The sequence below is a fragment of the Protopterus annectens genome, chromosome 10.part0 (assembly GCF_019279795.1).
Source record: "Protopterus annectens isolate FY-2018-M chromosome 10.part0, PAN1.0, whole genome shotgun sequence".
NCBI classification, from domain to species: Eukaryota; Metazoa; Chordata; order Ceratodontiformes; family Protopteridae; genus Protopterus; species Protopterus annectens.
The window spans coordinates 763,805,575-763,822,272 of record NC_056744.1 but is presented as its reverse complement, the minus strand read 5'-3'; the positions used below and the strand labels follow the sequence as shown (position 1 = coordinate 763,822,272).

At 34.2% G+C, this 16,698-nt stretch overlaps 1 protein-coding gene across 4 annotated transcripts in view; it reads right to left on the bottom strand.

Moving 5' to 3' along the window:
- Nucleotides 1-10,423: 10,423 nt before the first annotated feature.
- Nucleotides 10,424-16,698, bottom strand: part of SGIP1 (SH3GL interacting endocytic adaptor 1) — a 1,172,197-nt gene continuing 1,165,922 nt past the window's right edge. For all 4 annotated transcript variants that reach the window (XM_044085575.1, XM_044085576.1, XM_044085579.1 and 1 more), the window contains one exon: nucleotides 10,424-16,451. In XM_044085575.1, the coding sequence (XP_043941510.1) occupies nucleotides 16,429-16,451 (23 nt within the window). In that variant the 3' untranslated portion in view covers nucleotides 10,424-16,428. The remainder of the gene's footprint in view (nucleotides 16,452-16,698) is intronic.

Genomic DNA, 16,698 nt, shown 5'->3' with positions numbered 1-16,698 from the left:
ATATTGCAGCGTATGAAATGTGTTTTCCTCCCCATGTCCATATATCTTCAGATGTCTCCTGCTCCTTGTGATTCTCCTTACTTTGGGGACTAGCTGTTCCACCATGCTGTGACATAACCTGTGTCCTCTGTGGTGATTCCTGTTACCATTTAAATCTTCCTATCCATTCATGGACCTGTTATGTGACTTATACTACATTACTTTGCATGACACGGAGTCCAGGATGCTATACTGCTATTACTTTCTGCTCAGAGTATCCTGGAGTATTATCCATCAGAGTAATCAGCCATTTATCTTGTGATATACTCTACAACCTGACTGATTCAGAATTTGCTGTGAAATGTCAACCTTCTATAATCTCAGCAATAATAGTTTTCTTTGCTGATCTCTGTAAAGTTACATTACTACTCTTGAGGGTAAGGAATCTTCTGCAACTATCACCCTGCACTTACAGCTCTGGCCCACTGTGTTTTCCACTTCTTAGCACTGGTATAAACATACAGGTCACCAACTTCTTTCAGATGTTTTCTGCATTAGATAGCCAGTGACCATTCTGAAAGCCAAGTACAGGATGCTTCATTGCTATTATTTTATGTCACATTGTTTTGCTACTTAATGGGACAGACTGGATGACCAGAATAAGAACACTGATAACGCCTGCTTGGTTTCTCATGTTCTTTCAGCAACATATTGAATTGTTACTAGGACTGCACTCACTGCTGATTTCAGGGCTTATTAGTCTGTAAGTTTCTGATTCACCCATGGTCCACATTTTCACCAGACAGGTTATAGACCACTGTCTAGTCCTGTTGTTATAGACTACTGTCTAGTCCTGTTGTGTGCATTCTATGTCATGTAAAACACTACATTTCCAATTTGCATGCACATAATCCATGACTTCCCCATACCTAACAGAATATGCCCACATTAGGAAAACAATTAACAACAACTTTAGTTGATCATTTTACAGAACAGTCAACAAATGGAATGTCAGAAAAATGTTTCATGTCATGTACTAAAGAAACAGGAAAAAGTGTTTGCTACAGTCCAGTATAAGAGAGTATGCTCCATGCGCAGCAGGTTTATTAGGGGGGAACCAAGTAAGGAATCTAGCCTCATTTCATGCATTGATGCTGCTTACTGCAGCTTTGCAGGACTATGAAGAGTATAAGTTAGAAAGTAGCTCATTTTGTAGTCTGACATCTTTCATACTTTGCTTCAGAATGTGATGCATTTTGTAGACTGTTATATTTTATTAAGTATGATAACAAAGCAAGCATTCACTAGTACATTTGTCTGTTTTCTACAGATATAGCTTAATAACAGCTATAAATGATGCAAAAATACAGCATGATAGTACATTTTCTTTCCTCATTTTATTCAAAGAAATATCACATCTGACACTTTAAACAACTTTTCAGTCTTGAGTACAGAGTGTATACAGTAGAGTTCATCGTTCTGAAGTTGGGACCAGTTTTAATGCGTACATTTAACACAATTGCATATTTTGAGTTTTGTGCATTTTATAATTATATAGCACTGGGGGATTTTTTTTTATAAAAATCGTTATTTACAAAACAATATATCCATTTAGTCTTAATCTATTCTATTTGATGAATAACATTCAAAATATGTTTATTTGTATTTCCATTAACAAATCATTATACCACATTCATATCTCTAGTGGTTGACACAGTTTTGGCGCACTACTTGAATTACAGTACAACATATCTTTGTCTTTCTAGTCACTGCTTTTGCAGCATGAAGTAAAGAGGCTTTCCTGATAGAACAAAATAAATACAAAGACTCATAGTAATTAGTAGCACATTTAGAAGTTCACAGAGTAAATGTTTAGGAGCCAAAGGCTATTGCAAGTAAAATGATGTAGTCTTAAACATATTTTGACACATTTTTTTAATGTGTTTGAAATGATTGTGCTCATTGGCTCAAATTCTTTACTTCCCATCCTTGATCTGATCAAATTACACTAATCACACATTTATATCATTGTTTTTTAATCACCAATTGAGGGGGAACTGATAGTTTCACTGCACATCACAAAGGCTTTGGTTGAAGCTTCAGGCAATCAATACTTTATGCTTGTGGTTAAATCTTACTTTCTGTTGAAGTGGTGGAAAATAGACATCACTTAAAAAGTAATGCATGGTTTAGAAAACATACCAAATCAGTGCCATTATTCTAGTCTGCTGAGTGTAAATGGAAAAATAAAAATAAATAAATACATAAATAAATGAATAAATTAACTAAATAAATAAATAAATGAAAATGTGTTTGATTCTCTGGAAATCTTTAGACTGGTAAAATAAATGCAGCTGAAGTATGTAAACAGTAAAGCTTTTTGACTGTCCAGGGCAGTCTTGGACAGTATTGTAGCTAATTAATTGAAGTTGCTATTGAATGTCAAAAAGAAAATTCATCTAATGGAACTATTCTGTTGAAGCAAATGAAAAATAAACCTCTCATCAAAATCTAATCATTATGCAGCCTAATAAACTAATGTCCTCAATGTCACCTGATGAAAAACCTTTGTAAAGCAAATATATCCAAGATTTTTAAACTTGTAATTCCTTGTATTAACTAGGTTTGTCTGTACCCTGCAGTTTGATTATTATTTCATATTGTGTCTTTCTGGCCGCTGAATTTACTGTATCTAATTTTGAAGATCTTTAGAACAGAAAACCTATCATTCAATTAGCTTTACCACAATTTAAAAAATGCTTAATTCAGGTATTGTCTGGTCTCTAGCAAATATTTTATAATTTACCAACTATGTGTGTTGTAGTTTGTGAATAAATAGAAAATTAAGTTATCTGAACATTTTGCCACCTTCTTTATTCAGAACTATAAAGGACATAAATTGAAATCATTCTATGTTAGCTAGTGGTATGCTTCTAATCACACACTTTCACTTCAAAAAAAGTTAATTTATAGGTAATGTAACACTAATAAGTGAATGGCACCATCTTCATGCACACTGTACTTTTAGGTATATATTACATTTGTACAGGGAAAAGCATACTGTATACAAATGTCTACCTGTTGTGGGACTTGTGTTACAGTGGAATGCTTTAGCAGTAATCCATGTCTGGTTGTGGATAAGAATGGCTTTCCCTTGATTGGGATGGTTTGATTATAATGGTAAAACCCAAGTGATCAAGCAAATGCAGCAGTGCATAAACTTGGCATTGCCTACACACAGGAGTGAATCACTGCTATTATACAATGTCATTATGAAAAACGCATATATGATCTTCTTAAATAATGACATTGTATCTCAGAATTTTTTTGTGTGTGTGACAGTTGTGTGCTGGTTTTTGCGCTATACATTGGTTCTAATGCAGTTTGTGACATGTTTTTGCTTTTTCGTTTTATGATCCAGTATTGCGCATGTGTTCTACTGTTTACTTGAGGATGCTTTTGGACTCCTGACATCCCAGTGTTGAGTTTTAAGTGTTTTTTTTTTAACATCAACCTTTGAGGAAGGGTGAAGTTTTTTCTACCACCTGTTAAATATGATTTTTTCCACTTAGCAGAATGGATAATATGGTAACATTAGTTTTTGTTTTTAATTGCTGCACATGACCAGATTTACTACTGGATTTACCATGGACACGATGACTGTATTCTCCAGTCAGCATTCACATTGTTGCATAATAATCAACTTTCATTATATAGTTTCCTCTCAGGTATAGGAAGGATGTTTTAAAAACAAATTGTGTCAAAGGAATACATTTTCTATTCTGTGACCTCTGTTCATAGTGAGTGTAATACATTTCAGATCTGCAGTGGGAGAAAATTACTGAGTAAGGTAAATTGCTACATTATTTTTCTGTTTTGTTTCTTTTAATGAAGTAATTGACTGTATTTGTCAGGTCACCTGATTTGACATATTTTGGAGTTATTGGTTAAAATCCATCCAAAAGGGCATTGGATTGAGTTTTTTCCGAATAAGCCAGTAAAAGGTATTATAAGAATGTAATGTCAAGCTAGATCTGACTAAATATTTTCCATGTAAATATATGAAGATGACGCAATCACCATGACATAGAGATATAAAGCCCTGACTACAGCACAGAAGATCTAGGTTCAGTTACCGGCTTGGATGTTTGAGGTTCTGGCAGGGAAGGACAGACATGCCCATCCTCATAGGGGGAAGAAAGGGCACATGCACAAGACATGCAATGTTGCTACATTTCCAGGGCAAAGGTCAAAGAAACAACTGTGAAGTGCTTTGCTAGGGTTGGTGGGGTGGCTTGCTGATTTTAGCTGATTGCTGAACTAAGAAGCTGATTGGCACAGTCCTCACATTGCACTTCTTACCTCTGGGTTGTAATCAAAAGACATGCAGGCTGTGGTAAAGATAGATAAACACTCCCATCAGCTGTGTGATGTGGATCTGAGACACCTTGATTTCCTCAATGTCACCAACCTTAATTACAATTAGTATGGGGGAGGCCAGGAGAGGTAAGTAAACCTAGCAATTGAGGAATGGACAATCTACAGACACAAGCTTCTGAATTCCATCACTGATAATGAAAGTGGCTGTTTCAAATTATGCTTTCAATGAAAAAAAAATCCAGTTTCATTCCACATTGCACATTTACAGTAGATAAGAAAGCAAAATTCCATGATGTAGATATACTTTCTGAATTAATGTTTTCAGAAATTAAATGATTGTCATACTATCTGACATTTATAACTAAAGTTACTTATTCCAACCTCCTGTTTTCTTTCAAGCTACTAAAATCTAAGTAAATGTTATGTTTCAAATTACACTACTAGTCAAAGACACAATTTCATTAAGTTGCAATCTAAAGAAACAGAAAACATGACAGAATATCACAAAGTAGGCAGACTAACCACTAATGCCAGATAATCAAAGTTAACATGATATAAGCTGCTGGCTCATTCTGTGTTTTACATCACCTACAGAAATCCAGATGTATGTGTCCCACAATTCATATTACTAGCATAACCTTCTGACTTCAATTGTTTGCTAATTAAAGGCAGTGTTTGAAACTATGCTACTAGTCAAAAGCAGAACTCTACCAGTCCAGCCTGAAACTATTAACTTTTCATGTATTTTTCATTGCCTTTAGAAGTGGAGCATTCATTCTTTTGCGAAGCACACATGATTATCTAACAAGTTATTCCCAAATGTTTGAATAAGCATATAGCATGGTAAATGTGTTTTTGACGGTATGATACAATTAATCTTAGTGGGTGGCCACGGTGGTGCAGTGGTTAGCATTGCCACCTCACAGCAAGAGGTTCTCCAGTTCGATTCTCGGCTGGGGTGCCTTCCGTGCGGAGTCTGCATGTCGTCCCTGTGGTCATGTGGGTTTCCTCTGGGTGCTCCGGTTTCCTCCCACATCCCAAAGACATGCTGTAGGTGGATTGGACACTCTAAATTGGCCCTAGGTGTGAGTGTGTGCATGTGTGTGCCATCTATGGAAGGCTGGGCGCCGGGCTGGCAATTCTACACTGTAAAACTCCACTGCCAATCATGAGCGGACAGGTGATCCACTGTGGCGACCCCTAACCGGGAAAAAGCCGAAAGAAGAAGAAGATACAATTAATCTTAGTATGATTTTTGCTATCTATGTCTGTATGAATATGTGCCCCGTAAAGTACATTTTTATGGAAAAATCAGAATTTGGGGATCACTAGGTCCTTAATTTTATGGAGACTCTTCTCTGTACATCCTTTATCACTTATTATAAGGAACTCTACATCTTGAAAATGATATTTTTATTTGCAAGGAAACCATTTGTTGAGAGAGATGGATGGTTTTCCTACATACATTTGAAAAACACATTAACAAAGAATTAGGATTAGTGACATAATCTTAGTTTTTTGTAATACATGGAACCTTAACTTCCCCAATCTGTCACACAGGGTATTAAAAATAGGGATGCAAAGTGCTACATAGCTTTAAAAGTTGTGCTTCAACTCAGAAAGTTGGTGGAAGTGAAGCATTCTCCTGATAAACAAACAGCTTCCATAGCAGTTCAGTACTTTACTCTGCCATGTGTTCCTGTTTTTTATGTGGCAATATGAAGTATATTAGATTTTGAAGCTTAAAATACTATAGGCATTGTTCTAAGTGCTGCATAGCTTTAAAAGTTGTGCTTCAACTCAGAAAGTTGGTGGAAGTGAAGTATTCGCCTGATAAACAAACAGCTTTAAAAGCAGTTCAGTACTTTACCCTGCCATATGTTCCTGGTTTTTATGTGGCAATATGAAGTATATTAGATTTTAAAGCTTAACATGCTATGGGCACTGTTCTGTGGTAGCTGCTGTTAGTGCTCTAGTACAAGGCTAGAGACTAACAGCACTGAAAGATGCCAAACTTTAAGTGGGTTTCTGAGGTCAAAAAGTTGCTTAGAAATGATACTTTCTTCCTCATGTGCTACATTCTAGCTATGACTGCACAGAGTGTAAGGCATTTAAACATAAAGTTGGTGTATTATAACTTTTTTACTGAACCCAATACATCTGGCTTCACATTGGCATCACTAATCTGTGGATATTTTTCACCATATGAAATGTTTTGTGAAGAGTATAGTGTTTTACAAAGTTTTTTAGTGTTTTTTAAGGAAGGAGGTTAGCATAATGGTTAAGGTGTTTACCTTACAAATAGAAGGTATAGGATTTGATTCTTACCTGGAACAATTGGCTAAGCTTAAATTGGCCCACAATGGCAATTAGCTTAGTATGAATCTATGAAACTAATGACCATCTGGCCCACAGTGGCAGTTAGCTTAGTATGAATCTATGAAACTAATGACCATCTTCCATACAGATGGTGCTTTTGTCAACAGATCTGTTTTATACTCTTAGTATTTACAGTGTTGAATATTTTCTGCAAAAGTTCAAATTGAAACAAAACAGTAATCTTTTAAGCATATACATACATGATTTAACTGTATTATCCTTTTTAATTTCTCACTGAATACTAAATGAGTACCTAAGAAACACCACATCACATTATGCTACCGGGTAAAATGCTGGGAGAAGAATGTCTAGAATAATGGTTGTGTGTCATTTAGCAAAGTTGTTTCTATACAGTTGACAGCGTTTTGTTCTACAACCAAAAGAACTGAGAATTTTAATAAATGTGAATTTTAACCTTGCATTTATGAAGGCCTGTCTCTCGTGTTCTTTCATTGTTTTATAGCTTGTGGCAAAAACTAGTTTAACATAGTATATGTGTACAAATGAATGTTATATTTGCCCTTTTTGATATTGTATTGGAAATACTGTGAGCTGTATAGTTCACACCATGAAAAGGAAAAAAGACTTGAGGTTATGTGGCAGGAACTGAAGGATATAAATAAAAATCAGCTTGACATTTGGTGAACATGTCAAAAGTCCTGTGCATGTATCTGGTGATTTATAACAAGAATATTTATTTATTTATTTATTTAACATTTGTTGACCGGGAAAGTCCGACTAGGTTCCACAGAGCCTGTTTTCAGTGGAGGCCCGGGGAGAAATGCTCCAGATGCATGTCTTTGGAATGTGGGAGGAAACCGAAGTACCCGGAGGAAACCCACGCGAACACAGGGAGAACATGCAAACTCCACACAGAAGGCACCTCAGCCGAGAATCGAACCGGAGAACCTCTTGCTGTGAGGCGACAACGTTAACCGCTGCACTATATATATATATATATATATATATATATATATATATATATATATATATATATTTTATTTTCACTATCCACAATACATAAATCAGTCTTCTGATATACCTGTAGTCTATAGCATTTTTATCATAACTGTAGCAATAGGGGACTTTCATCTTTCATTTTTTTTAAATTAAAACCTCTGCTTGCTAAAGTTGTCGTTCTTTCGGCTTTTCCCGGTTAGGGGTCGCCACAGCAGCACTCCGATCCACTAATGATTGGCAGTAGATTTTCACGAATGCCAAGGTGCCAGCTCGACATCCAACCTTCAACGAAGGCACACCCATTTACGCATGTCTTTCGAAAGCCCACCCAACCGCGGGGAAGACATGCAGACTCCACACAGAAGGCACTACCCGCACTCCAGCCGAGAATCGAACGGGAGAACCTCTTGCTGTGAGGCAACAACGCTACCTCTGCACCACCGTGGATATTTACATTCCTTAATTAAAAAAAAAAAACGTAGAATGTGTCGTATTACTGCCACTGCAATATAAATAAAATACTCCATTTTTTTTGTTAAGTACATTTTTGTCAACGGACTGCATTTATAAAATCTGGAAAACATAGGCTATATCAATTATAGCATTCCTAAGGTATGACCGTGCAGAAGAAATAATGCCAGATTGTAAAAAGAAGGATTATTAACCCATTAACACTGCCAGTAATCAGTTAATGAATTGCCTCTGTCTTGACGGTTGATAGGCTGAAAAGCATTTACTAGAAACTCAGAGTTAAAGAAATGCAAATGCTAGAAAATCTCCCCAAAACTTAACAAGTAAAACAGCTTTTTGATTTACTTGTTCAGTTAAAATGATTTTCTTACTTTTAAACTGCTTATTCACAATACTGAGTGTCATGAATTCAGTAACACAATTAAAATGAATATTGAATTTAGGGCCATTTGCATTGTTTCCACTAGCAAAGGTTTGTGAAAATTTAATAATGGATTATTTTCAGAATAGTGAAAAAAAAAACAACATAATTTTGTAATCTACATTCTATTGATGCGACAAATCTGATAATGATTGATTCTGTTTATATATCTCTTGTAAGTCTGAAAAATGTTGTTTATTAGTTACTGATATACCAAAAGCATCTGACGTGGGAATCATGCTAATACATTACATTATTTACTGAAACTATGTCTGAGATAAAGTGCTTTCCAGTGGTGTACGTCTTATGTTTCAGGGAAATATAACTGTATAGTTTCCAACTACAGTTGTTAGTAATTTCTGATTTTGTTTCTTTGTATAAAGTAGTACCTTAAGGTTTCCTGCATTGTTCTTTTTCCTCTTGTTATTATGAATATGCTGGGATACTGATGCCATTGTTTATTTTTCCTTGATTAGTGGTAAACACTGCTACATAGACTATGGAATCTGATTTTCAATTAATTATAGCAATGAGCAGTTTAGCACTTTTTTAGCAATATTTTGAAGTTTTTCAAAACAATTACATTGTTGATCAGGATTTAAACTTGATTGAACAGATGCATATCAGGCATGTAGCAAGGAAATTCCATTTTGTACTCACAAGCTCTGTATGGCGGTAGCGTTGTTACCTCACAGCAAGAGGTTCTCCCATTCGATTCTTGGCTGGGCTTGGGAGTGCCTTCTGTGTGGAGTCTGTATGTCCTCCCCGCAGTTGGGTAGCGTTCGAAAGACATGCGTACGTTAATGGGTGTGCCTTCATTGAAGGTTGGGCATTGAGCTGGCACCTTGGTGTTTCATAAAAATCTACTGCCAATCATTAGCGGACCGGAGTTCCGCTGTGGTGACCCCTAACCGTGAAAAGCCGAAAGACAAACAACAACAACTCACAAGCTCTTACTGCTACCCCCCCCCCCCCGGGACACCTATCATTTAAAAATAGACACATCTCTCAAAATGCTGCTCCCAAAGCACTTAACAAATGCAAATAACACATTCAGCTGTTCCCCCTAAAACTATTAAATACTGTATATCACTTTTAGATTAGTAATATTGCACCTGTTGTTAAAGGAATTCATTTAGACACTTGCAGACATAACATGACGAAAAAAGCCATGTTGGTATGATGCTCAGAAAACACGTACTCGGTAAAGTACAAAGAGTTTTCCTGGCTACACCCTTAATGCATATATTTCTTTGGGCTTAATTTCAGATATTCAGCTTTCACTTAGAGATTTTGTAGAGTTATGCCCATAAATATATCAATGGTTAATGTTATACAGTGTTTTCTACAGAACTACAAAGTCTGCTAGGAATGACAGTGCTATCTGCTTTTGTCAGAAATTTGATTTTTTTTGTGCTAGCTGTAGAGATAAGTTACATTAAAAAGATAAATGTATTGTATGATTTAATTCCATGTTTTATGCTTTGCTTATCACATGAAATTCACGACTGAGATTTATCCATAAAGACAGGTCAGTTATGTATTCAGAAGAGGGAAGAATTTTTCTATATATTATCATACCGTAGCACATATCCGCCATTGTCCGTCAGTTATTTGAAGTAACTATGTTACTCATAGATTTCTTTTTGTGATATTTGAAATTTGTCTTGTTTAAAATCTGTGGCTTAAAACCCTCATGTGTATGCAGTATGATTGATTGATTACACACACACACTCACACAGACACACACACACACACACACACACACACACACACAAGACAGAGATGTGTGTGCATGTATGCTAATATGTGTGTGTGTGTGTGTGTGTGTGTGTGTGTGTGTGTGTGTGTGTGTGTGTGTGTGTATGTATGTGTGAGTGTGTATATGTGTGCGTTTATAAATAAAGATGATAATGATAGTGATAAAAATACACAGAAGTAATACATCTCTGTTTGTGGTATGTCTTTCAGAGTCTGTTGACTTGATTGAGACAAGGAAGCCCACCCAACAAGAGTGATGTTAGGTTTAAGCCTGTTCTGAAATACGGACTTCCAAATAATGTTGACGTTCAGCCTATGAAATCTAATCTGGTCAGTTTTACTGTCTTCATAAATGTGGATATGTGGATTATTAATGAATACTATTAAATCAAATTAGAAAAGTATTTTAGGTAACAGTAAACTGACCAAAGTTATAGTACTGCAGCTACTTTTCTGTTCAAATAGACTAGAAATTCAAAGAATATTTCAGAAAAGGGACCTTCATGTGGTTTGAAGCACTGGACATTGTAAACTGTGTAAAACATATGCATTGGTAATTACATCTACTTAACACATCCTAATTATAATGTGAATATTAAGAGATGTTTTAATCAGGTATTGGTATAGTCTATATGTTTCCTTGTGTTTAAAATGCAGAAGCTGTACAGGGGAAGACTACTATGAGGTTTGCAAAATTTATACAAGAGATTGTTTATGATATTAAAAATAAAGACAACAATAAGTCCTCAGCTAAACGCATCTCATCATGTAAGTTTCAGTAAGTTTTTATTTCGTGTAACAGTGTTTCAAGAAATGTTCAGGGAGGAGAACACAAATAATTCGTTAGAGATTAAGGAACATAAATGGCAACTAAATGTTTGACGATCATGTGACTATGAAATTATATTAAAACACTTTACCTGCTACAAAGTGAAGACTTCTGAGTGTGTGTGCTTTGTAATCAATGAGTTTGTACCATGCAATGTATAGCTTTTGCTTATTAAAATGTGTTATTATCATGATGTTTTAGCTCTGATGAAGTTCAAATTGTACATGTATGAAAGTTTGTGTATTAGAAGGACAGTTTTAATTTCTAAGGGTTTAGTTTCATTCTACTTTTTAACCTTGGAGGGTGGTTAGTTCATTTTTTTATTGAATTTTTATTGCTGTTTACAATTAAATACTCCATAATTGTCTATTTTGTCAGGTAAGCTGCAGGTATAAACCAGGTAACAGCATGATTCTTGAAGTACATACTAATGGACTACAATACAGTCAATCACAAAATGCTGTTTTTTTCATTACTGGTCAGAAATGAAAGGCAGATTTATAAACATCTAATGAATTTTATATGACTGGTACCTGTACAGTTGATGTTAATTCATGATTATGTCTTAAGGTCTGCTTTACTAGTTCCCATAGTTATCTTCTATATTCCATGTACCCCATTCTGACTCCTGTATTATCCCTTGGGCTCCTTGTTGAAGTTGCTGGTGTAGTTAATCCATAACAGCTGAACTAAAAATACTCTACTTTCCAAATATGTATTGCAACATCTGCAAAGGAATCATACAAGACAGCATAATACTTAAAGAGAAAAGGGTGTGTTGAAATGCATCAAAATCAATTTATGGACATCAGAACAGTTAGAAATATCTGAGGAATTCCTCATGTGCTTTTTAGAGGACTCAGACCAGTTGTATGGACATCTCAGTGCTGCCATCTTTCATAATATAGGGCATACAATTTTTATTATGTTTTTATTTAGCCACAAAATATTACATGTACTTATGCCTTGTGGATATTGGAAATGTTCTGATTAGATAACGCTTTTATATCTCTTAGAAACCACACCTAAGCTGTATAGTTAATGCTAACAAAAGGATATGTGGTATAAATGATCATATCTGATTGTTTTTTTTTTCCTTTTTGAGTAAATCAAGAACTGTTTATGAAGACTGATATATATTACTGTATCAACAGTAATATCATGCTTTTGTTTTATGTATTTTGAAGAAGTTAATACTTACGTTTAGATTTAACAACATATTATGTTTCATGGCCTACTGAACTTTCCCAAATAAACATGCAATCAATAAACAGAAGAAAATAAAATAACATTGTACTAGTTTAATATATATAGATTTTGATATTTCTGATAACACTTAGAACTATTTCTAGTGTAATGATACTCAGGTTTTCTCCTTTGTGTCTAAGCACTTAGGTCAGTTATCTATTTGAAACATGAAAAGGTTTATCACATAAATATTTCTCAAGTTTACAAAATTCTAGCATATTATAACATACCCAAATACTGTTACTCAGTGAATGGTGGACTTAAATTATTACAGCAAAAATGTAATTGCAGTGGAACACACTTCACATTTGAATGCTTAAGTTAACGGGTTAGTGGTATTTCTATATATTCAGGTAAATGCAATATGTAGAGTTGCTGCTTTATCATCCCCAGTAACAGCACCTATAGCAATCATGACTGAAACGAGTATCGGTGATATTCCAGGGCTGCTAAAATTATGAACAAATATTCTTAATACTGGGCTTATACCTACTTCTGTTAGTAAATGTTATTTCTTTAAATATATAATACAAGTAATTGTTCCCAAAATATAAATAACATCAATTTTAAATAATTGAAATGCAACAATACATACACATATAAAATTTGTTGAGCACCATACAGTAGTGATGCAGATAAGATGTTGACTAAAATATAATGACCATGACTTAATATTTGAATGTTTTGATTACTTAGAACTACAAAATTAGTCTGTCCATGCTCATTATTATTAATATGAAGAAAAAATGTTCTGTACAACAGAAAATAGTTGTTGATATTGTGAAATATAAATAGATTTCTAAGCCACAAATGCATGTCCTAAAATGCACACACAGTTATGATTTAAAAGTACATTTTTACATAATTTAAAACATTTGTACATATTTTCAATCATAAACCAGTAACACTAACTTAGGTACTATTTACATTACACTGTGGCTAATTTATAACATTAAAATATATATTACAACTCTCAGATTTACAAAAATGGGCGTATATTATAACACAACTATCATGTTTATTTTGAGATGTATCCCCATTTTAAGTATAGTTTGTGTCATGGCTGCTAAATTCTCTCAGTTGATTTTCCCATCTCCTACACACATTTTCATGAATGTATCATGTGCCAAAAGAAATGGAACAATGTTAATGCCAAGAAGTTTAATTTCCAAGGAAATAAATTGTTTAAAAATAGAAAATAAATATTTGAAATTGTTACATGTTTATTTAAAGAAGTTAAAACCTTCTTGCTAATAATATTGTGCCACTCTACTTTGTAGATCTACAGACTCCATGTCCCCAAAATGATGTTTTGAGATTACCAGTTGAAGTATACAGCTCCGGAATAAATAATGATAGATTAGATGAATGATCAGTCAGTTATAATGGAAGAATAAAGAAGAAGCAGTTAATGCCACTAAATATTTTATCAGTTACATTTTTCTATTAAGGTGTTAAAATATAAGAAAGCAACTCCTTTTTATCTGAAGTTTACTTTTGGTTATCTCTCCCACATGTTTTGCAAGTCTTCATAACGATGGGGAAAACATCCTGAGATGATGATCTTTTGCAGAAAACTTTAATCTGCAGACAAAAAGTCAAGGTAAGATTTATAGTTCCAGAGCAGAGCTAACACTTAGCATTTTATCCCAAAGATGGATTAACAGCACAGCACAAAGCTGGTCAGGGGAAAAAAAAGCTGCAGTAGGACTTTTGAGAAAACCTATTTACTCATGCAGATAAGAGAAAAGAGAGGATGGAAGAGCTATTTTGACTTATTGTCAGCATTAAACTGGAGAAGAAGTTACTCATTTTGTATTAGGAAAATAGTATATGTTTGCTATTATTGCATTTTGTGGTTAACTGAACATGGATAGTGGCCCTTTAAAATGAACCCGATATATTCAGACAAAGCTAGCTTTGAAATACATTTTCTATGTCTAGAGATAATTTCTTCTTTGTAAAAGGATCCTTGCACTGTCAGATATAAAGAAAGCAAGACTTAGCTGTTTATCTTTTTATGTGGCATTTCAGTACAGATGATGTTCAGTTTGCATAATATATTGAAAATTTTTCTTTAGGATGTTGAATGTGTCATTGGCTCTTAAATCATACTAGCTAAACCATTGTAAGGTTTCTGGATGAGAAAAGGCCATCAACGAAATGTTTGTTACCCTTCCATCTTTCTTCCCACTGAGTCATAAACTTATTGTGTCTTTGGACAATTGCAGTTCTTTAACTTTGGAGTGCCATGTTTTATATTACTTTGTCCATAAATTTATTAAATATATTGGAATTCACAACTTCTTTACCATGTAATGTACTGTAGTGTGTGGTGGTGAAATGTAGTGTCTGAGACCAAAGGAAGTTAGGATGTTAAAAAAACAATATCACACAGAATGAATATGTAGGACTCCCTCCAGCTGATCTAATCTAATGTCAGCAGTTATTGTTTAACTCAAGACCAAAAAATGTTACCAACTCTATGTAGAGATTTTGAAGGAAAAGGGTAACATTTTAAGTAAACTGACAAAGGAAGGTAAAGGGAGAGAAATAATCCTGCAGGCACTGAGTGTGTTATTGAGTGAGAAATCTTAGCTTTAGCAAAAATCACATTAGTATTGCTATCCCCACCATTCACTTGAGGTACAGCTAATTTAAATTTTTCTTACACTACTACAAGGACATTAGTACTGCAGAGAGCATCAGAAAAAAATGATATATGTGTGTGTGTATGGTAGACATAAATTAAATTGACTAAATAGATGGCTGACAGGTGTTCAAGATTGTACATCATTATTTGGGTTAGTGAATATGCTGTTTTTCTGATTATGTGCAACATCAGAGTTAGTATATATAAATAGAGGGGTGTGGGGTTGCAAAAAATGATTTTTTTCTGTCTTTTTTGTTTTAATTTTGCATGTGCTTAGGTTATCATTGCCAACATTTTGTGGTTGACATTTTGAATGTTAACATTTGAGTCTTTTGTTTAGATTCAGTAAAGGCACACACACACACACACACACACATATATATATATATATATATATATATATATTTCTGACCATATTATTTCTCTCAGGACCTCACAAGTTTAATATCAATATGTTTTACTGTAGTTTCAGCATGGTACTGTTCTGCATACAAATACCTTGTTCCTCCTCCCACCACTGAACAAAAAAGGGCGTTGTGCATTCAAATTTTCAGCAACAGTGAACACTGACAATTTGCTGTGAGTGTATGAAATTTTAATTGTATACATTCTAGTAATACATAGTGTAGTAACCTGAACTGACAGCTCCCTGATATACATAATTTTTCAAGGAATTCTAGCTACTCTTTACTATGTCGTTATATTAATGTAATTAGGAGGTGGCCTAATTAATGTGTTCCTATAAGGTGAACATAAAATCCATGAAAGTTGTAAGATTCATATTTATGATGCAGAATGATATATGCCTCTGGTATTAGATTCCTTCCTTAATTTTGTTTGAATGTGGAGGTACTGTAAAGCTCATTTACCATTTCTAATATGACCTGTGTCCTAATTATATATCTGCTAGCAGTCTGTACTGTATGTAACTAATCTACACATCTGAAGACATGTAATCTAATCCCTGCAAATATTGTGCATTTTTTACAATTTTTACAGTATCACCATTAACATCATATACCATAATTTAAATAACATCAACTTCATAAATGGTGGAATGCTAAAACTCAAGTGCCTATCTGCCAAAATATAGCCTTACTGGAGTGAATACAATTTACAAGTACAAATATTACATTTTAAAACCATTAACAATGTTACATTTATAGTTAAATACTGTAGGAGTGGTCATCAGCTATCAGTTTCTTCAAACAAATTGCCAGATGTACAGTTTTGCTTCCAGCAGGTGAAATTTTTCACTTCACAGAAACTGTGTGATTAACCATCATCCAGGGAATTCTTCATACGAAAGCAGTGCATTCAGCTTGTTAAACTGTTGACTTCAATCTTTAGTTGTCTGCTAAGTATTTTCCTGAGGCAAAAAAAATAAATAAAAATAAATATCATAAAAAGAAATTAGATTATTTCATACAAAATTAAATAGCAGATTTGGTATTGTAAAGTAGCAGTTAAAATATAGAGAAAACATATGTTTGAAGTCATTGTTATTTAAAAATAACTCATTCACAAAGCATCAGAAAATGAAATACTCCTGTCTGTGCCTTATAATTGCATACTGCCAGTATCAACCTTGTAGTTTCATAGCAAGAATCCTTGCT